The 22,809-nt window shown below is 43.0% G+C and overlaps 1 protein-coding gene across 1 annotated transcript in view; it reads right to left on the bottom strand.

Annotated features, from left to right (window-relative positions):
* Positions 1-22,809, bottom strand: part of LOC124776410 (inactive ubiquitin carboxyl-terminal hydrolase MINDY-4B) — a 320,724-nt gene that overhangs the window by 29,178 nt on the left and 268,737 nt on the right. The window contains exon 4 of the mRNA XM_047251395.1: positions 5,047-5,212. Within this exon, the coding sequence (XP_047107351.1) occupies positions 5,047-5,212 (166 nt within the window). The remainder of the gene's footprint in view (positions 1-5,046; positions 5,213-22,809) is intronic.

Here is a 22,809-nt window from a genome sequence, read left to right as displayed (position 1 = left end):
CCAATGAACATCCAGCAGTGATCAATGATGCTGGTGGAGGAATGGAATGTCCTACCACAAGAACTCCTTACCAACCTTTTAAGAACCATGTCTCACCTTTCATAATGTCCAGGGGCCATCATAAATCCTGGCGACTTCATTGTGATTAATGTCATTGAGTAAAAGTGTCATTCTTCCACATTTCATTTAACATTTCTTTCAGTTACCTTCTGTACCATGCTGAAGCAGTTATTTCTATGTATGGTCAAAGTTTCACTGAGCTGTATTACTTGCCAGTGACATATCATGTGAAAGTTACTTTTGTCCTCAGGTTTTGCACACCAGAGTATTTTAAGTATATGTTGGATGGAAATCCCTTAAAGATCACCCACACTTCTGTTTCTCTTTGGGGTCATCAATCTTCTGACTGGTTTGATGCAGACACCATGAATTTTTCTTTTGTACCAACCTCTGCAACTTAGAGTGGCACTTGCACTCTACATCCTTAATTAATTTTTTTTTTTTGTGAATGTATTCCAGTTGGTCTTCCTCTACAGTTTTTACCCTTTACAGCTCCTTCTAGTACTGTGGACGTTATTCCCTGATGTCTTGACATGTGACCTATCATCCTGTCTCTTCTTCTTTTCAGTATTTTCTGTGTTGCTTTCAATGACATTTCTGTGGAGAATCACCTCCCTCCTTATCTTATCACTCCCCCAAGTTTTCTATGTCCTTCTGTAACACCACATTTGATACACTTCCATTCTCTTCTTTTCTGGTTTTCCCAGAGTCCATGATTCACTACGTTACAATACTGTGATCTAAAGTAGAATCTCGGAAAGTACTTCTTCATATTACAACCATTGTTTGATAGTAGAAGACATCTCTTGGTCATGAATGCTCTCCTTGCCTGTACTAATCTGCTTTTATTTCAGTTATTGCTTCTTCAATGTACAGATTGAATAGTAGGGGCAAAAGACTACATCCCTGTCTTACACCCTTTCCAGAGTACTTTGTTCTTGGTCTTCCATTCTTAATGTTCCATCTTGGTTCCTGTGTGTATTGTATACGAGTTCAAGAATGCTCCTGTTGGAGAACAAAAAAAGAGGAATCTGCTCCTCTTTAAAAGACTCTGACAGAAAAGTGGGGAGCCAGCTGTCTCAATCCTCATTCCTTCTTCCTCACCAAAAATTTGGCATGTGAACGTATTCACACTCTTTTAACACAGAACATTCTAAATCCCCATACCCTGTCTCTCTTTGTAGTTAAGCCTTCATATTTCACATCTCTCCCATTGATTTACATTACGTTCTGCGGCCACTGTCTCCTCTCTCACTTGCACTATCTCCTTTTGTCTTTCTTTCCCACTCCTACTGTCTCCACCATGCCTCAGCAGCTCAGAAATTGTGCGGGATCGGAGGGGGGGTGGGGGGGGGGGGGGGTGGGGGGGAGGTCCAGCTTATTTTTTCCACTACATTCAAGTGTTTAAAATTTCGGTCCAAAATGCACCCTCTCCTATAAGTGCAAGTTTGTTAAAGTTTGCCAGTCTGGGAGGGTCCAGACCCTCCCATGCCTACATATGGTCTCCACTCATCTTTATTTTTCATTTCTACTGTCTCCTCTCTCTTTTGCACCCATTGCTTTTATCTCCATCCATCTCTCATTCTCTTTTACTGCCACTGTCTCTTACTGACTCAATATCTCCTTTCTTTTTTGCTCCCACTGCTTCTCTCTCCATCTATCTCTAATTCTCTTTCACTGTGACTTTCTCTCTCATACCATCACTGTATCCTCCCCCTTTCTCTCCCATTGTCACTGTCTCCTCTTTCTTCCATCATCACCCTATCTCTGATACTCTTTTTCAGCACAAAAAAGCATGAATATGTTTGCATGCCAAAATTTTTGGTGAGGAAGGGAGAATGAGGATTGAGGCAGCTTGTTACCCACTTATCTGTCATAGTATTTTAAAGAGGATCTTATTCCCTGTTTTTTGCTCTGACAGGAACATTTTTCAGCTGGTCCCTCCTTTCCTCTGCTACAGCAGGCTAGTTGGCAATGGTGTGTGGAAAGACGTCACTGGGATTAGGAATGGTATCAGATAGTATCTCAGGATGAGTCCAGGTTCTGTTTGTTTGAAAATAATGGCTGCATTTTGGTTCGCCTCAGACAGCGGGAGCTGCATTACAGTGACTGCATCCACACAAGACATACAGTGTCAACTCAAGGCCTTCTGGTAAGGGGTGCTATTTGGCACAACCACAAATCATGGTTAATATAAAATGAGTTCTGTATGTCAGTAAAGTTTTGACAGCTTATTTATATACTTTGAGACATATAAACAACAAATAAGTATGCAGTTAACACATTTTTTCTGGATACCTTTCTCATCTACTACAATTCACCAAGATGCCAAGCATATGATTTTTACCTTAAAAGAGTAAAAATGTTATTATAAATATTCAACTGATTTGCACTCTCTCCAGTTCGACATAATTTTTAGTGGGTATTTTAAATTCTTCTCAGACATGTTAAGACCCTTTTTAGCCCTTTTTGTCACTGCTAACTTCTGTCATATCTGGATATAATTTCTATTCATGGTAAATTGTCTAAATTTTTACCATATGTTCTTAAGATGATATTCTCAGTCAACTTCAAACCTTTTTCCAATATCACTACCCATTATTGTCAATGACACTGTATTTATGCAGAAAATCACAAAAACTGGTTTTTAACCGTTTTTGCAACATGGACTGAAATTATCTAAATAAGTATAGCAAATGGTCCAAATGTTAACTGCACATTCTTTAGAGATTTGCCTAGAAATTCCATTTCCCCATTCATGAAAATGTGTGTCCATTATCAAGGTACAACACAAAAACCATGATTTTTGGGTACCAAAAATACTGATCATGGGGATGGCCAATTCTATAATTTCTATTCATGGCAAATTGCTGAAATTTTTGCCATATGTTCTTAAGATGTTTCTCAGGGATTCTTGAATTTTTTTATGTCACTGTCTGTTACCAAGATCCAGAGGTTCAAAGTTACTGTTGTTATAAAATATACATGTGATATCCAATCTGAGGTGTAAATGTAGTATTAACAAACAGTGAACACATGGCAAGGATTCTAGGATCACCAAAAGGTTCTCAGCTCAACAAACTATGTTTTTAGTCAGCATTTTTTCACCAATAAAACTTTATGGTGCATTTCACACAAAAAATATAGAATTGTCCATCCCCATGATCAGTATTTTTGGCACCCAAAAATCATGGTTTTTGTATTGTATCTTGATAATGGACACAGATTTTCATGAATGGGGAAATGGAATTTCTAGACAAATGTCTAAAGAATGTGCAGTTAACATTTGGACCATTTGCTATAGCTATTTAGATAATTTCAGTCCATGTTGCAAAAATGGCTGAAAACCAGTTTTTGCAATTTTCTGCGTAAATAAAGTGTCTTTGACAGTAATGGATACTGATATTGAAAAAAGGTTTGGAGCTGACTGAGAAAATCATCTTAAGAACATATGGTAAAAATTTTGACAATTTATCATGAATAGAAATTATACAAGTGGCCATCAACTGGCATTTTTTGCTTCCAAAAATCATGGTTTTTCTGCATTTTCTCAGAAGCCCCCTGTGAACAAATGGCACCTTACCAGCTGCCTAAGGTCCACCTTAGGCCACACTTAATGCAAAAGACACAACCAAGTTGCTCAATTTACCTGGGCTAAAGGATTTGTATAATGTTTAAATTTTGACCCTGTACTTTAGGATAGCTACAGCATGCCCATTCTTTCAACAGGTACACAAATGGTTATTAGGCCAAGGGCTAGCCAAAACACTTGCCCTCTTATCTCTGTGATCAAGAGAATGTGGGATAATACCCACTGAAAAGTTGCATTTTTGCGTGCGGCTTAATGTAATGTATTAGTACTGTGCACATTGATCATATCTTTTCCAACATTAGAACTGCTTCCCTGGTGTTCATACCTTTCTGATGACCAAATTAATCATCATTTGACAGATCTTCAGTTTTCTTTTTGACTCTTCTGTGTATTATACTTCTGTACATTGTTATTAAGAAGAAGAATAATAAGAATCTTTTGTATACTGTGAAAAATGTCAAATTGTGTTATGGTTTTGGAGTCGGCACAAAACTGTAGTTTCTCCTATAACTGGTTGAGTAAGATAGTTCAAAGTTCAGAGAAGGACAAGAGGATACCACGTCCAATAAGACAGTGTTGTTTCCAAATCAGTCTTCAGGTTGAGGACAGCTTTACCTCATTATCTTTACCTAATTATACATAGTACCATTTTTTGCACATAGTAGCCCCTGATGTATCTTACAGAAAGTTTTTTGGCGCTATTATCTGGTAGTTAAATAGCAGCTTCAAAATGTAAAATTTGCTTACTTTGCAGTATGTCTAGCAGTTGTCTGTTGGATTTTCAGGTAATAAATTTTTCTTGTTACTGATCTTAACAAATATCATATGAGTTTGGTTTTGACTTGTAGGCAGAATCTTTCGTCCTTGTTTTGACTGCAGATACACTTCTTTGTGACATTAAACTTAAATTTTTAGATTTATCATCTTCACATTTTAGACACCTTTATCCAATTTTCTAGACAAACAACTTTTTCATGTCCATATAAATATGAGTCAGATGACTATACAGCACATCGCTGTTTGGTCATTGGAGTTGAATTATAAAAGGAAAAAGTACTGCCCCAAGAGATAGCCTGTTGATGATGCAAATTGTGATTTCTTATCAAAGAAATGTGTGTCAATATTTCCAGGTGAATTTGAATTTCTACTATAGAAAGTGAAATGTGTAACACCATTAATCATTCTATCACCTCTACATATTTTTAATAGAGATCACCACCCATTGTATGATAAATAATATTTGTCTACAAAGAGCATCTGAATAATATTTCTTCTTCCTTGTTTCCTAACATGATACTGATTGGCTGCTGATGAAGCTAATTATTTATTTCCTTTTGCTACTGTCTACATTCACAACATACTAGCTAATTGTGTAATTGTTAAAGGTTTTTTACCTTTTCAGTTACTCCATCAGGCAAGAAGTTCTGTGATGCTGCAACAATGGGAAGATCTTGTGGTAAGCAAACTCGGCTGCATGTCTTCTCTCCAGCACGCCACAAAATTGTGCTGATAGCATGAATTAGGGCCTCCTGCTGCTGCATCAGTGTGGGTCGAAGCAGCCTTCACATTATCAAAATATTTGGCTTAGTTTTATTAAAAAGGTTCTTACGTGCAAGAGATCTACTTTATTCCTTTATAAAGTTTACTAAGATTTTGCTGAAAGTTATGGACATTCAATAACAATCAGTGAAATATTTTCTTAATTGATCACCAGTCAAGATTTATTCATATTCTGATGTTTCAAGTTAGCAATTAGATACATTTTATGCTACATAAAAGTAGTTTTGAACAGGTTGTGCAAATATCAAGCATTACAAGCTTAATATTATAGCTCTGTAAATCTGGCATCAACCAGGCTACTTGTGTAACACCAAATTACTTCACTGTACATTATCCTAATGGTGCACCTGGCCAGTAGTGTTGGGTACTTAACAGTTTAGTGTGGAATCTCTACCACAAGATAGCTTGGTTATTTTCATATATATGTAGAAAAATCACAGAGGTAAATGAATGTATAAAAACCTAGAATTACAAGGGGACTAAACCTTAGTTATTTATATTTTAAGTGTGATAATTTTCTTTATATTCACAAAACCATTTCATGTACAATTAAAAATAGTTTAATGTGGTTCATGACATGGTGTTACTTTGTGTTCTGATAGCTCTTGTGGCACACTACTGCAAATAATTCTGGGCCAATGGATTACACGAAACCACAAATGTATTAGATATAACAAAATAACAATGTTATAATTTTATTTACATAAATTTTTGGAAGATAAATAGCTACAATGGAACAAAGAATTTCTGACAGATTGAAACTTTGTCCTACATTGGGACTCAAAACCAGAATCTTGCCTTTCACAGCAATGTGCCTACTAACTATGCCATCCATGTATGATTTGTAGCCTCATCTGACATCTTCAACTCTGGCAGCAACTCTCTCCTGCTTTTGAAGATTCACAGAAGGTCTCCTGCATACCCTGATCAGTTGGTAAGAGCAATAACTATGAAACGTAAGTTTACAGACTGAGTCTAAGCCTGGGACACAGTTTTAGTTCATCAGGATGCTTCAAAACAGTATACAAAACTCTCCTGCAGATTGAAATAATTCATTCTGGATATAACGCCAAGGCTGTGATTAAGGTATTTCTTCACAACATTCTTCCCTACAGGAATTAGGGACCAGCATGGTATGCAAAGAGCTTCTTTGAAGTTTGTGAGGTACTGCCAGAACTCAAGCTGTAAGTGTGTTTCATGAACCGTGCCTTCATAGCTCAGTCACAAGAATGTTGCCTGTGCGAGAAAAGGTTCTGCATCCCAGTCCCTTTTCATCACATATAAACAGATTTAGTCTGTCAGGAAGTTTCAGAACATCACACACTCCACTACAATGCAAAATTAATTTTGAAAATACGTGCTTCTGTCTGAAAAACTAATGTTCCAAACGCTACTAAGAGTAAAAGAAATTGTTAGACACACTAATGATTGTTAACAAAAGTACAATGATATAGGCTATGTAACAAACTTTGTGACTGGATTGGGGGTGTCTTGATATGGAGGGTGTGTGTATTATCTTGACTGGAGAGTCACTGACAGAAGTAGAAGTGACTGTAGACATGTCCCAGTGAACCGTGTTCATGTTGTATAGTAATGACCTGACGGACAATATTAATAGTAACCTCAAACTTTTTGCAAATAATGGAGTTATCTATAATGAAGTACTATCTGAAAAATGCTGCACAAATATCCAGTCATACCACGATAAGATTTCTAAGTGTTTTAAATGTATGCCCTTCACAAAACAAAAAACATAATATCGTATGGCTACAGTATCAGTAATCCACATTTAAAATCCACTCATACAAATATGAGTGGAGGTAAAAATGTTTGTTGTTCTTGTTGTGGTCTTCAGTCCTGAGACTGGTTTGATGCAGCTCTCCATGCTAATCTATCCTGTGCAAGCTCCTTCATCTCCCAGTACCTACTGCAACCTACATCCTTCTGAATCTGCTTAGTGTATTCATCTCTTGGTCTCCCTCTACGATTTTTACCCTCCACGCTGCCCTCCAGTACTAAATTGGTGATCCCTTGATGCCTCAGAACATGTCCTACCAACCGATCCCTTCTTCTAGTCAAGTTGGGCCACAAACTTCTCTTCTCCCCAATCCTGTTCAATACTTCCTCATTAGTTATGTGATCTACCCATCGAATCTTCAGCATTCTTCTGTAGCACCACGTTTTGAAAGCTTCTGTTCTCTTCTTGTCCAAACTATTTATTGTCCATGTTTCACTTCCATACATGGCCACACTCCATACAAATACTTTCAGAAACGACTTCCTGACACTTAAATCTATACTCGATGTTAACAAATTTCTCTTCTTCAGAAACGCTTTCCTTGCCATTGCCAGTCTACATTTTATATCCTCTCTACTTCGACCATCATCAGTTATTTTGCTCCCCAAATAGCAAAACTCCTTTACTACTTTAAGTGTCTCATTTCCTAATCTAATTCCCTCAGCATCACCCGACTTAATTTGACTACATTCCATTATCCTTGTTTTGCTTTTGTTGATGTTCATCTTATATCCTCCTTTCAAGACACTGTCCATTCCATTCAACTGCTCTTCCAAGTCCTTTGCTGTCTCTGACAGAATTACAATGTCATCGGTGAACCTCAAAGTTTTTATTTCTTCTCCTTGGATTTTAATACCTACTCCAAATTTTTCTTTTGTTTCCTTTACTGCTTGCTCAATATACAGATTGAATAACATTGGGGAGAGGCCTGTCTCACTCCCTTCCCAACCACTGGTTCCCTTTCATGCCCCTCGACTCTTATAACTGCCATCTGGTTTCTGTACAAATTGTAAATAGCCTTTTGCTCCCTATGTTTTATCCCTGCCACCTTTAGAATTTGAAAGAGTGTACTCCAGTCAACATTGTCAAAAGCTTTCTCTGAGTCTACAAATGCTAGAAACGTACGTTTGCCTTTCCTTAATCTTTCTTCTAAGATAAGTCGTAAGGTCAGTATTGCCTCATGTGTTCCAACATTTCTATGGAATCCAAACTGATCTTCCCTGAGGTCGGCTTCTACCAGTTTTTCGATTTGTCTGTAAATAATTCGTGTTAGTATTTTGCAGCTGTGACTTATTAAATTGATAGTTTGGTAATTTTCACATTTGTCAACACCCGCTTTCTTTGGGATTGGAATTATTGTATTCTTCTTGAAGTCTGAGGGTATTTCACCTGTCTCGTACATCTTGCTCACCAGATGGTAGAGTTTTGTCAGGACTGGCTCTCCCAAGGCCGTCAGTAGTTCTAATGGAATGTTGTTTACTCCCGGGGCCTTGTTTCGACTCAGGTCTTTCAGTGCTCTGTCAAACTCTTCACGCAGTATCGTATCTCCCATTTCATCTTCATCTACATCCTCTTCCATTTCCATAATATTGTCCTCAAGTACATCGCCTTGTATAGACCCTCTATATATTCCTTCCACCTTTCTGCTTTCCCCTCGTTGCTTAGAACTGGGTGTCCATCTGAGCTCTTGATATTCATACAAGTGGCTCTCTTTTCTCCAATGTTTAAGGGATATTAGATGGGATGATCTCACAGGGTCAGTAATACATAAGGTGGATTGCAGACACTGGTACATTGGCAGGATACTGTGAAAATGCAGACAGTCTATAAAGGAGATTATTTGCAAATCCCTTGTATATTCCATTTTAGAATATTTCTCCAGTATGTAAGACTCAATCCTGTTAAGACTAACAGGGGATATTTAATGTGTTAAAAGAAAGGCAGAATGAATGGTCATAGATTTGAAAAAAATGTATTTTTAACCATTAGTTGTTTATTTTAAAAACCTAAAATTCTGACAGGTTTGGTCATGGATCATCTTTACTGGAAATTAGGACATTAATCATTGTGGAGAGTGTTCTTTACTACTGTAAATGTTTATTTTGTTTATTTGATTATTGATTGTGGATTCTCACTATGACAGCTTTGAGGCTGTATCAGCCTAAAAGGAACATGAAATATGATTTTACCTGATCTGTTGCCACATTATGTCCTGTGAAGATGACCCATGACCAAAACTGATACACAAATATGTTTTTAAAATAAACAGCTGATGGTGAAAAGGGCATTTTTCAATTACTTAATGGCTGTTAGTTGTCACATAAGTAAAACATGGTCACAGATTTGTTTGATTCATGGGAGATCATCACAGAAATGTTGGAAAATCCAAATGGCAGACACCCAAATATAGATTCCAATTACGTGGCAAAAGCCTTCTTACAAAGTTGGGAGAACCGGTGTTAAGTGAAGAAGCTGGAGATATTCTGAATCCCCCAATGTATTACTCCAATAGCTACTATGAGGATAAGAGTATACTAATTACAGCACATACAGTCATTTTCCCTGCACTCCACATGCAATTGGCATGGAAAGAATCCTGACATGTGGTACCATGCTAAGTACTCTCTACCATAGACTTCACTGTGTTTTGCAAAGTACATATGTAGGTGTAGAAATTTAAAGCTGTTATAAGCTTTACAGAATATGGATTCTATTAGAACTGTAACATAAGCAAATAGTGGTAGCTATACATTTTAATGCAGGTTTTATGTTGAAAGTGACAGAGAGATTGTCATATGATTATAATAACATCATACATTTGATTGTAGAACATGAACCCCTCTTGTGACAGAGAGACTATCATGTGATTATACTAACATCACACATTTGACTGTAGAACATGAACCCTGATGCAAGTAACAGATTAATGTGGAAGCAATAAACATTGCAAGTAGATATCACAATCTCACATTTAACTTTGTTTAATATTGTTCAGAAGCAGATCTCAGGCTGGTGGCATTACACATTCTTCAGGTAAAATGTGTTTTGGTCATTTATGGAAGCATTTTGAGTTTCAACTAAAGTTAAGGATTCTGGATCATTTTCTGGATAAGTGCCAAACTACAAGCTTAAAGCCTTAAGGTTTCTTCCATGATCATTGTCATGGTTTAATCTCTTGTTTATTCTTACTCAGTTCTGCCATTTCTCTGTGTATGCAAAAAATTCTGCAGTTGCACCCTAATTCAAATTTCTCGTTAAACTATGAATCTGTGACCTTAAGTTAGCCCAGAGTATGTGATTCTTCAGACTTTCTCAGTAATCTGTTGACATCTTGAGATGCTGGGCATTCTGCCAGATATGTGGATCATTCTTGCTTGTCAAGTCACTAGTCACTGGAATGACTGGTCATATGGAGACCTCAGATGGTGCAGGTTAAGCACTGGGAGAATGCTATTCCTGCATAGACCTGATGGTTAGATTTTCTTGTTGCCTCTCAATGGATTGGCTGCACATGATTCTGTTGTCAAGAAAACAAGACACATATTTGCTAGCAAGCTAGCAGTTAGTAATTCTGAAGTGGGGGCTTGTCAGGGTGATACTGTATGCTGCCTAGGTCCTCTGATTCTTATTCTTCTGGTTGAGGTTCTGCATCCACTCCACCAAGGAACAGGCAGTGTGGTCCCAGTCTTTGGGAATCAACACTGGAAGCACTTTACTGTCCCTCAGGTTGTCCCATGGGAGGATGTCACGGAACACTGATAGTTGATGCTGGTGAAGAGATGGGGTGTATCAGGGATGGGAACTTTAGATTTGATAGGAGGATTGAAGGGGTAGGGATTGTGGATGTGAGGGTAGGTGTGGTCCTGGATGGTCAGGGAGATGTTCTGCAGCATTGCCACCATGCTTTCCTGTCTGGGAGAGGGACACAGTCTGGTGTCAGTGCTGATGTACATGCTGTAGTGAATGGATACACAGCCAAACAGATACAGAAGGCCCTTCACCCAGCCACTCTGCCACATGATCTAGAAGAACTGTAAGATGAGTCAAAGACTGTGGTCTATCTGACCTGTGCAGGATCTGTTTCTGCCAAAATCAGCAGGATTCTCAGGAAGCACAATATCAAGTGTGTCTTCCGTCCATATACCAAAATAAGAGGGCTTCTGGGAAATGTAAAAGATTATGTGGGACCACAGAAACCAGGAATTTATAATATACCTTGCCAATGTGGTATGTAGTACATTGGTCAAACAACTAGGATAGTGGACATCAGATGTAAAGAACATCAGAGGCAAGTGCGATTAGGACAGGCAACTAAAACAGCCATTGCCAAACTTATCTGGAACCCAATCATTCCGTGAACTATGATGAAATGAGGGTTTTGCGACAGACTCCCAGATACTGGGACATATTGTAAGAAAGTCTGTAAAGATAAAGATGACAGAAAACCTCATGAATTGTGACACTGGGTACCAACTCGGTGGAGCCTGGGATCCTCCACTTGAGTTGCTAAATGCAGTAGGTGCAGCAGCAGAACTCCACAAAAAGGAGAACTGAGGATGTGAACATGGGAAACGAAGCCTAGAGAGAGCACCAGGCACACCAGTCTGAAGATGGAGTGTTGAAATGTGCTTCTAGTGGGAATGAACTGCAAAGAAACACTTAGAACCACACTGGATCTAAAATGGAATGCCAGTGCACAGAGGCTGCATTGGACCAAAGATGAGACACCAGCACTTGACCTGGTGCACTGAACCACAGGGGGAACGCCTAAGAACGATTCTAGTGGGTGCAGACAGCAGAGAACACTGCTGGAACTGCAGCAGATGCCAGCCCACATAGGATGTCTAATCAGGCTGCTATCGGGAGCAGACTGTGGGCAAACATCTGGAATCAACAATGGAGGTGGAAGAGCATAGGCACAAATGCTGGACCTGTACCACTCGTCAAGCATGGCACAGTCCCACACGGGCAGTGGTGGCGAGTAATGTGTATCAAGCACTCTGCTCTTCTATGCCGAGAGGTTTGTTTGGCCAGTGACTCAGCAAATTTGCTATGTTGCTGTTTTAACAGCGATAAGCGAAGTTGTGTTGACGCTGTATGTGTCATAATGGGCAAAGATAAACACAGTATGAAGAGGAAGACGTGCAAGTCGGTAGAAGGCCGCAAAGAGTCTGAGAACTCTTGATCAGCCCACGCTTCCCCCTCAGGGTTTCAGTTTCACACGCAGCAGATCTCAGCACTACTCAGCACAGTGTAGCAGCTACTCACCAACGCTGCACGCTCGACCGAACAAGCACCGCCCTCTGCTGCTGCTATACCACCTTTACGACAGTTTCGTGACCAAGACGAGGAATGGCTCGAGTGGCTGCACCAGTTCGATGTCCATATGCTAGCTCACAACGTTCCAGGTACTGTGAAACTTTCTTATCTATTATCCACGCTAGGAAGTGCAGTATTCAGATTAATTCAAAAACTCTTTCCTAACGCCACTACGAGTGAACTTGTTTATGACGCAGTGGTAGACGCTCTAACACACTATTGTGACAAATAACTGAATGTGGTAGCAGATAGATATCAATTCTTTAACTGCAATAAACGTTCAAAACAATCTTATCGCGAATGGGTAACAGATTCGCTGGGTATGACAAGGAAATGCAAATTCAAATGTGCTTGTGATGCTTTATATTCAGATTTCATGTTGTGTGATGCCATCTTGAAACTTCCTTATCTATTATTTTGAAACAGTTTGATCCATTATTTCAACGTGTAGTGCAAATACTAGATCAGTACGATTCTGGTGCCTTGTCGGTTCGAACATTTGAGTAGCCAGCTATTTGTCTGGTTCCGTCCCTTGCTTGCGATGACCTGCCAGGGTAGCCGAGAGCGCTAACGCGCTGCTTCCTGGACTCGGGGAGGCGCGCCGGCCCTGGACCGAATCCGCCCAGCGGATTAACGATGATGGCCGGTGTACAGGCCAGCCTGGATGTGGTTTTTAGACGGTTTTCCACATCCCGTTAGGTAAATACCGGGCTGGTCCCCACATTCCGCCTCAGTTACACGGCTCGCAGACATCTGAACACATTGGCACTATTCCATGGATTACACTAGCCGCACACAGTTGGGGTACACTACCTTCTTCCTGGGGGGTACGGGGTGGCGACAGGAAAGGGATCCGGCCTCCCCTTCAAACTAACATGCCACATCTGGTTAACCAGCAGACCCCGCAAGTCGGGATTAAATGCTAGGAAAGGGAGAGTGTCTCTTGTTTGCGATCTCCCCATTCCGCACCGGCGGCATGCGCTAACCAAGCCGGGTAAGCAACCTTCCACGCCACGTAAGAAGTTCGCTAAACACAGGCGGCTACACAGGCGAACACAATTAAGTCTTGCCTTCGCTGTTAATCACGGCACAAACGCCAAGACTGCCCCTCCTGACAAGCTAAGTGATACGATTGTGGTAGGAAAGGCGGTGTGAAATCCGCTTGTTTGCACGGAACAAACATAAGAATTCGGCCCACTCCCAAAAAATCTAGTCACAAGGCCCATGCCATTAATGCAGCATATTCAAAGTCTGCAACTAGCAAGCGTGCAGTTTCATCAGTGAAACAAACTTTTTGTTCATTTACTTATTTGTGGGAAACGTGTGAAATTTCAGTTGGACACGGGTGCCTCGCCACATTGCTAAATCGTCACACATATGAACTGTGAGGCTCCCCACGCCTGTCTAAAACTAGCACGCAAGTGATGGCTAATAATAGACAAGACCTTCTCGATCTCGGAACATGTACTTTGCCTGCTATGTATCGCTCGCATACGCGAACGGTGACTTTTACATTGCCACACTCACGCGATTGTGAGAACATTTTTGGTCTTGATTCTTTTGATTTTTTTGGCTTTAACATTCAGGACAATGTGTAGTCAGTGTTTGCATTCAAAGCAAATGACAGTGTAGCTTGCTTGCTAAAAGAATTCCCGGAACTCTGTTCTGAAGGTTTAGGCAAAGCTAAAAATTCTGTTGCATATACACTCCTGGAAATGGAAAAAAGAACACATTGACACCGGTGTGTCAGACCCACCATACTTGCTCCGGACACTGCGAGAGGGCTGTACAAGCAATGATCACACGCACGGCACGGCGGACACACCAGGAACCGCAGTGTTGGCCGTCGAATGGCGCTAGCTGCGCAGCATTTGTGCACCGCCGCCGTCAGTGTCAGCCAGTTTGCCGTGGCATACGGAGCTCCATCGCAGTCTTTAACACTGGTAGCATGCCGCGACAGCGTGGACGTGAACCGTATGTGCAGTTGACGGACTTTGAGTGAGGGCCGGGTGGACGTACCGCCGAATTGCTCAACACGTGGGGCGTGAGGTCTCCACAGTACATCGATGTTGTCGCCAGTGGTCGGCGGAAGGTGCACGTGCCCGTCGACCTGGGACCGGACCGCAGCGACGCACGGATGCACGCCAAGACCGTAGGATCCTACGCAGTGCCGTAGGGGACCGCACCGCCACTTCCCAGCAAATTAGGGACACTGTTGCTCCTGGGGTATCGGCGAGGACCATTCGCAACCGTCTCCATGAAGCTGGGCTACGGTCCCGCACACCGTTAGGCCGTCTTCCGCTCACGCCCCAACATCGTGCAGCCCGCCTCCAGTGGTGTCGCGACAGGCGTGAATGGAGGGACGAATGGAGACGTGTCGTCTTCAGCGATGAGAGTCGCTTCTGCCTTGGTGCCAATGATGGTCGTATGCGTGTTTGGCGCCGTGCAGGTGAGCGCCACAATCAGGACTGCATACGACCGAGGCACACAGGGCCAACACCCGGCATCATGGTGTGGGGAGCGATCTCCTACACTGGCCGTACACCACTGGTGATCGTCGAGGGGACACTGAATAGTGCGCGGTACATCCGAACCGTCATCGAACCCATCGTTCTACCATTCCTAGACCGGCAAGGGAACTTGCTGTTCCAACAGGACAATGCACGTCCGCATGTATCCCGTGCCACCCAACGTGTTCTAGAAGGTGTAAGTCAACTACCCCGGCCAGCAAGATCTCCGGATCTGTCCCCCATTGAGCATGTTTGGGACTGGATGAAGCGTCGTTTCACGCGGTCTACACGTCCAGCACGAACGCTGGTCCAACTGAGGCGCCAGGTGGAAAAGGCATGGCAAGCCGTTCCACAGGACTACATCCAGCATCTCTACGAACGTCTCCATGGGAGAATAGCAGCCTGCATTGCTGCGAAAGGTGGATATACACTGTACTAGTGCCGACATTGTGCATGCTCTGTTGCCTGTGCCTATGTGCCTGTGGTTCTGTCAGTGTGATCATGTGATGCATCTGACCCCAGGAATGTGTCAATAAAGTTTCCCCTTCCTGGGACAATGAATTCACGGTGTTCTTATTTCAATTTCCAGGAGTGTATTACGCTGAAAGACAACGCTCAGGCGAAATTTTTCCGGGCCAGAACTGTTTCCATTGCATTACGGGACAAAGCCGCTGCTGAACTTACAGAATTGCAAAATATTGCGCCCATATCAGCTAATCAATGGGCAAGTCCACTGGTTTTGCTTCCAAACATTCAGGTCACATTCGCCTCTGTGTTGACTTTATGTCTACAGTCAACCCAAAAACTGTCATTGATATTTATCCATTGCCACGAACAGAGGATCTTATGGACAAATTAGGCACTGGAAGCTACTTTTCAAAAATTGATTTGCGTGATGCGTATCTTCAAATACCACCCGATGAAGAATCTTAATAAGTGTGTGTAGTAAATACTCATTTCGGCTTGTTTCAATATTTGCTTGTGCCTTTTGGCATTGCTTCCGCACCCGCTATTTTCCAACGCTATTTGGAATAGGTGACTGCACAAGTGCCAAATTGTTCAAACTATTTGGACGGTATAGTGGTAGCAGGTCGTACACCTGAAGAACAAATTGCAAATTTACTTGCGTTGTTTCGTGTGTTATCTGAGGCAGGACTAAAATGAAGACTGGACAAGTGTGATTTTTTTTAAGCCTGAGTTGCAGTATCTTGCTTATGACGTAAACAGTCAAGGTATACATCCTCTGCAGTCGCATTTGTTAGCCACAGGAGATTTGCCAGTTCCTCGCAATATCTCAGAATTGCCGTCAGTTTTAGGGAAAATGAACTACTATATTCGGTTCTTACCGAATGCTGTCCAAATAGCGGCTCCATTGCATCGATTGCGTCGCAAGAATGTCCCCTTTATTTGGACAGATGAGTGACAAGTAGTTTTTCAAAAACTTAAAGATGCATTGCCCAGATGCTTAGTTCACTCTGATCCCGAAAAACCAGTTGTATTGCAAGTTGACGCTTCCTCTTGCGGAATCGGCGCAGTGCTTTCGCACTGAATTGGTAATAAGGACAGGCCTACTGCTTTCATACCAAAAGTGTTGTCCAAACCTCTATGTAACTATTCACAAATTGAAAAAGAGGCTTTGGCTGTTGTGTATGGTGTCACCAAATTTCACCACTAATTATATGGCTGAAAATTCTACTTATTAGCGGATCAGAAGCCTTTGCAGTCCTTGTTTCATCCGACGAAAGCTGTTCCTGTACGAACTGCCCAAAAGTTGCAAAGATGGACTTTGTTGTTGTCTCAATACCAGTGCGATATTGTGTATTGTCCGATGACTCAACGTGATAATGCGGACGCACTTTCACATCTTCCGATTGGCCCTGATACAGACTTTGGCGCTTCTGCTGCATCTTGTTGTCACATCGATGTTCAAGACTCTGAATTGTTTCAGTCTTTTCCGCTGAACTATAAGAAAATTGCACGGGCCACGGAAGCTGATCCAGATTTGAACATTTTGCTCAACTACATTCGTACATCTTGGCCTCACTCATTGAACAGCATAATGAACTCTGTAGTGCGCCGATACTTTGCCATCGGCAAAGCTTCGCTGTACAGAAAGGTGTGATTCTCGTTCAAAATGACGACGGACAGTCATGTGTGTTGATCCCCAAAGCTTCGCAAAAAGAAGTGTTGCAGTTACTTCACCAAGGACACTGGGGGATTGTTCGTACGAAACAGTTAGGGCGTCGACACTGTACTTGGCGGGGTATGGGTGACCAAATAGAACAGATGGCGTCACAGTGTGACGCATGTGCGGAAAATCACTCCGCTCCGCTACAGAAATTCTCTGCTTGGCCTAAGTCGCAATCGCCAAGGCATCGTGTGCACATAGACTTTGCGGGACCATTTTGGAACGCCCTTTGGTTGATTTTGGTTGACTCATGTAGCAGGTTTCCTTTTGCGGTGCCAATGAACTCAACGTCACGTAGCATAGTTCAAGTGTTGTCATCGATTTTTTGCCTATCAGGTTTACCTGAAGTAATAGTGTCAGACAGCGGTTCTCAGTTCGCGTCATATGAGGGTTGGGGTTGGGTTGTTTGCGAGAAGAGACCAAACAAGCGAGGTCATCGGTCTCATCGGATTAGGGAAGGATGGGGAAGGAAGTCGGCCGTGCCCTTTCAAAGGAACCATTCCGGCATTTGCCTGGAGCGATTTAGGGAAATCACGGAAAACCTAAATCAGGATGGCCGGACGCAGGATTGAACCGTTGTCCTCCAGAATGCGAGTCCAGTGTGCTAACGCGTCATATGAATTTGAAACATTCTCTGAACGCATTGGTATACAGCATCTAACTAGTGCACCGTTCCATTCACAGACAAACGGCGAAGCTGAACGTTTTGTCAGAACCTTCAAGCAGCAAATGGCCAAACTTTGCTCCGCACACACCAGGGCACAAGCGTTGCAACTGTTTCTCGCCTCATACCGTTCGCATCCACGAGATGGACCATCGCCGGCGGAACTGCTTCACGGCCGCCGCTATCGGACACTGTTCCTCTTACTCCACCCTCCTCGCATCCGGCGGCGCAGGAAGGCCGCAAGTATCGCTTCGCGCAGCATTATATTGTCTTTTACAGGGTTTTTAGCGGCAGCGGACGGTGGCGCGAGGCGAGATCGACCGTCGACTTGGCGCTTGCATGTATCTTATTTCGGGTCCAGATGGCTTGCAGCGCCGCCATCAAAATCAACTTCGCCTCTGCCATTTACACGATGATCTTTCAGTCTCTCTTCCCCCAGATTCACGGGTCCAGAGGACAGCGTGACCACAGCCGCCAGAGGGTGTCATCACGACACCGCAGGACGACCCTATGGAGCCGGAGCCTTCGCCTCCTCCGCCTCGTCTCGTCCTACCCACGGAGCTGGACCCACCCAAACCGCAGCGGTCGCCGGCTTCTTCATCTGGTTCATAGCAGCAAGAGGTGGACGCATATCCTTCTGGTCGTAATCTGGGGGACGTTTCAGCCAGAGCGCAGGCCGGATGGCGGAGTACGGCTGCAAGCTTGACGTCTCCTGCAGCCACAGCTTCCGGCCCGACTATGCGCCCACACTCATGTATCCCTACACGACGACGGTCCGTCGCTTTGGGGGAAAGGAATGTTCTGGCGTAACCATAAGCGCCGGAACGAAGAGGAAGAATGCGAGACCAGAGAAGGCGGTACGGTGACGTCAGCCAGTACCTCTCTAGCAAGGACCGCGCGACGACAGTAGCGACCTCTGCAAGATATATGCGTTAGATGAGTATGTGCCAAGCAAGATCGTAAGAGATGGAAAAGAGCCACCGTGGTACAACAACCGAGTTAGAGAACTGCTGCGGAAGCAAAGGGAACTCCACAGCAAACATAAACGTAGCCAAAGCCTTGCAGACAAACAAAAATTACGCGAAGCGAAATGTAGTGTGAGGAGGGCTATGCGAGAGGCGTTCAATGAATTCGAAAGTAAATTTCTATGTACTGACTTGGCAGAAAATCCTAAGAAATTTTGGTCTTATGTCAAAGCGGTAGGTGGATCAAAACAAAATGTCCAGACACTCTGTGACCAAAATTGTACTGAAACAGAGGATGACAGACTAAAGGCCGAAATACTAAATGTCTTTTTCCAAAGCTGATTCACAGAGGAAGACTGCACTGTAGTTCCTTCTCTAGATTGTCGCACAGATGAAAAAATGGTAGATATCGAAATAGACGACAGAGGGATAGAGGAACAATTAAAATCGCTCAAAAGAGGAAAGGCCGCTGGACCTGATGGGATACCAGTTCGATTTTACACAGAGTACGCGAAGGAACTTGCCCCCTTCTTGCAGCGGTGTACCGTAGGTCTCTAGAAGAGCGTAGCGTTCCAAAGGATTGGAAAAGGGCACAGGTCATCCCCGTTTTCAAGAAGGGACGTCGAACAGATGTGCAGAACTATAGACCTATATCTCTAACGTCGATCAGTTGTAGAATTTTGGAACACGTATTATGTTCGAGTATAATGACTTTTCTGGAGACTAGAAATCTACTCTGTAGGAATCAGCATGGGTTTCGAAAAAGACGGTCGTGTGAAACCCAGCTCGCGCTATTCGTCCACGAGACTCAGAGGGCCATAGACACGGGTTCACAGGTAGATGCCGTGTTTCTTGACTTCCGCAAGGCGTTCGATACAGTTCCCCACAGTCGTTTAATGAACAAAGTAAGAGCATATGTACTATCAGACCAATTGTGTGATTGGATTGAGGAGTTCCTAGATAACAGAACGCAGCATGTCATTCTCAATGGAGAGAAGTCTCCCGAAGTAAGAGTGATTTCAGGTGTGCCGCAGGGGAGTGTCATAGGACCGTTGCTATTCACAATATACATAAATGACCTGGTGGATGACATCGGACGTTCACTGAGGCTTTTTGCAGATGATGCTGTGGTGTATCGAGAGGTTGTAACAATGGAAAATTGTACTGAAATGCAGGAGGATCTGCAGCGAATTGACGCATGGTGCAGGGAATGTCAATTGAATCTCAATGTAGACAAGTGTAATGTGCTGCGAATACATAGAAAGATAGAACCCTTGTCATTTAGCTACAAAATAGCAGGTCAGCATCTGGAAGCAGTTAATTCCATAAATTATCTAGGAGTACGCATTAGGAGTGATTTAAAATGGAATGATCGTCGGTAAAGCAGATGCCAGACTGAGATTCATTGGAAGAATCCTATGGAAAGCAATCCGAAAACAAAGGGAGGAGGTTACAGTGCGCTTGTTCGCCCACTGCTTGAATACTGCTCAGCAGTGTGGGATCCGTACCAGATAGGGTTGATAGAAGAGATAGAGAAGATCCAATGGAGAGCAGCGCGCTTCGTTAGAGGATCATTCAGTAATCGCGAAAGCGTTACGGAGATGATAGATAAACTCCAGTGGAAGACTCTGCAGGAGAGACGCTCAGTAGCTCGGTACGGGCTTTTGTTAAAGTTTCGAGTACATACCTTCACCGAAGAGTCAAGCAGTATATTGCTCCCTCCTACGTATATCTCGCGAAGAGACCATGAGGATAAAATCAGAGAGATTAGAGCCCACACAGAAGTATACCGACAATCCTTCTTTCCAGGAACAATGCGAGACTGGAATAGAAGGGAGACCCGATAGAGGTATTCAGGGTACCCTCCGCCACACACCGTCAGGTGGCTTGCGGAGTATGGATGTAGATGTAGAAGTGAATATAAGCGCCGCTTCTGCCAGCCTCGGCCAGACACTAGTGGGAAGTATTCGCGGAGTATTAGCACGGCCTAGTAGAGAGTGATACGATATCAGATTATAGTGAGCCATATCTATTGCCTATTTGAACATTGTGTATAGCAAGGACTCGGATTCAAGTTGCAAGGCGCCCATCACTTGCAACACCCTTTATACATTAAAGTTTTGTCAATCTGCTTTATAGAAATAAAACTACTAATGTTATTTACTTGAATTGTTGTGTAGCATTCCGAGAAGCAGAACTTAGGCACCCTATTCCGGATGAGTGGGCAGGATCCAACATTCAGGAAAGGCACGGAAGAAGGAGAAGAAAATTTTATATTAGGTAGTATTGACGAAGAGGTAATCAACAGACACAATTTCCACATGGTACGTTCTTTATTTTACAGTGTCAGTTTCATAGTAAGCAATGTTGTCCGCTACACTACATTTCTTACCCTTTTTTATGAAGTTCCTTCTGGCAAACCGAGGGAGGTAGCACAGGGGTTAGCAACGGCCCGGACTCGGGAGAATGACGGTTCAAATCTTAGTCTGGACTAACAGATTCAGGTTTTCCGGGATTTCCAGGAACTGCTTAAGGCAGGTGCCAGGGTGGTTCCTTTGAAAGGTCACGGCAAGTTCCTGTCTTATTCTGAGCTTATACTCCTGCTCTATTGACCTGATTGTCGACGGGATATTAAACGCATGTGTTCCTTCCTTCTGGCAGCATGTGTTTGGACTTTTTTTTTGGTTGGGATGATCTTTTGTTTATGCGACTACTTCTTTTTCGATACTGAGATAGGAAACTACTCATTTCGAGTGTCTATATTTGTCGAATTATTAATCTGACCGACATGACCTGTTAATGTGATTGTTTGCACACTTATTAGCTGTAGCTTACAAATTATGCGAGATAGGCGTTTTTGCTCCAGCTGCAAAATGGTGCAAATGGCTCTGAGCACTATGGGACTTAACATCTGTAGTCATCAGTCCCCTAGAACTTAGAACTACGTAAACCTAACTAACCTAAGGACATCACACACATCCATGCCCGAGGCAGGATTCGAACCTGCGACCGTAGCAGTCGCGCAGTTCCGGACTGAGCGCCTTAACCGCGAGACCACCGCGGCCGGCTTGCTCCAGCTGTCGAACTGTACGTCACCTACTGTGCAGCGGGTGTATACAATGGAGCCTCTATCACTACCATTGTTCCACCCCCACCGCGCCATCTGCACAGGTAAGAGCCAATCTACGCTGCCGGGAAAAGAAATGCAAAGCTCTCAAGAACTCCGTTCAGTGGCACCAGAGTATAATACAGGGTGGTCCATTGATGGTGACGGGGCCAAATATCTCACGAAATAAACATATAACGAAACTTACCTAGCTTGAAGGGGGAAACCAGGTGGCGCTATGGTTAGCGCACTAGATGGCGCTGCCATAGGTCAAACGGATATCAACTGCGTTTTTTTAAAAATGGGAACCCCCATTTTTTATTACATATTAGTGTAGTACGTAAAGAAGTATGAATGCTTTAGTTGGACCACTTTTTTCGCTTTGTGATAGATGGCGCTGTAATAGTCACAAACGTATAAGTACGTGGTATCAGGTAACATTCCGCCAGCGCGGACGGTATTTGCTTACCCGACACATTACCCGTGTTAAAATGGATCGTTTACCAATTGCGGAAAAGGTCGATATCGTGTTTGTGTATGGCTAATGTGATCAAAATGCCCAACGGGCGTGTGCTATGTAAGCTGCTCGGTATCCTGGACGACACCATCCAAGTGTCCGGACCGTTCGCCGAATAGTTACGTTATTTAAGGAAGCAGGGCGTGTTCAACCACATGTGAAACGTCAACCACGCCCTGCAACAAATGATGATGCCCAAGTAGGTGTTTTAGCTGCTGTCGCGGCTAACCCGCACATCAGTAGCAGACAAATTGCGCGAGAATCGGGAATCTCAAAAACGTCGGTGTTGAGAATGCTACATCAACATCGATTGCACTCATACCATATTTATAGGAACCAGGAATTGCATGGCAACTACTTTGAATGTCGTGTACAGTTCTGACACTGGGCACAAGAGAAATTATGTTGTACCGATGTTACTACAAGATGTTTCACTGCATGACAGAATGGCGATGTACTTCCAACATGATGGATGTCCGGCATATAGCTCGCGTGCGGTAAAAGTGGTATTGAATAGTATATTTCATGAC

Source organism: Schistocerca piceifrons, chromosome 2 (genome assembly GCF_021461385.2).
Source record: "Schistocerca piceifrons isolate TAMUIC-IGC-003096 chromosome 2, iqSchPice1.1, whole genome shotgun sequence".
NCBI classification, from domain to species: Eukaryota; Metazoa; Arthropoda; class Insecta; order Orthoptera; family Acrididae; genus Schistocerca; species Schistocerca piceifrons.
The sequence above is the reverse complement of the archived record's forward strand: the minus strand, read 5'-3'. Positions and strand labels throughout refer to the sequence as shown.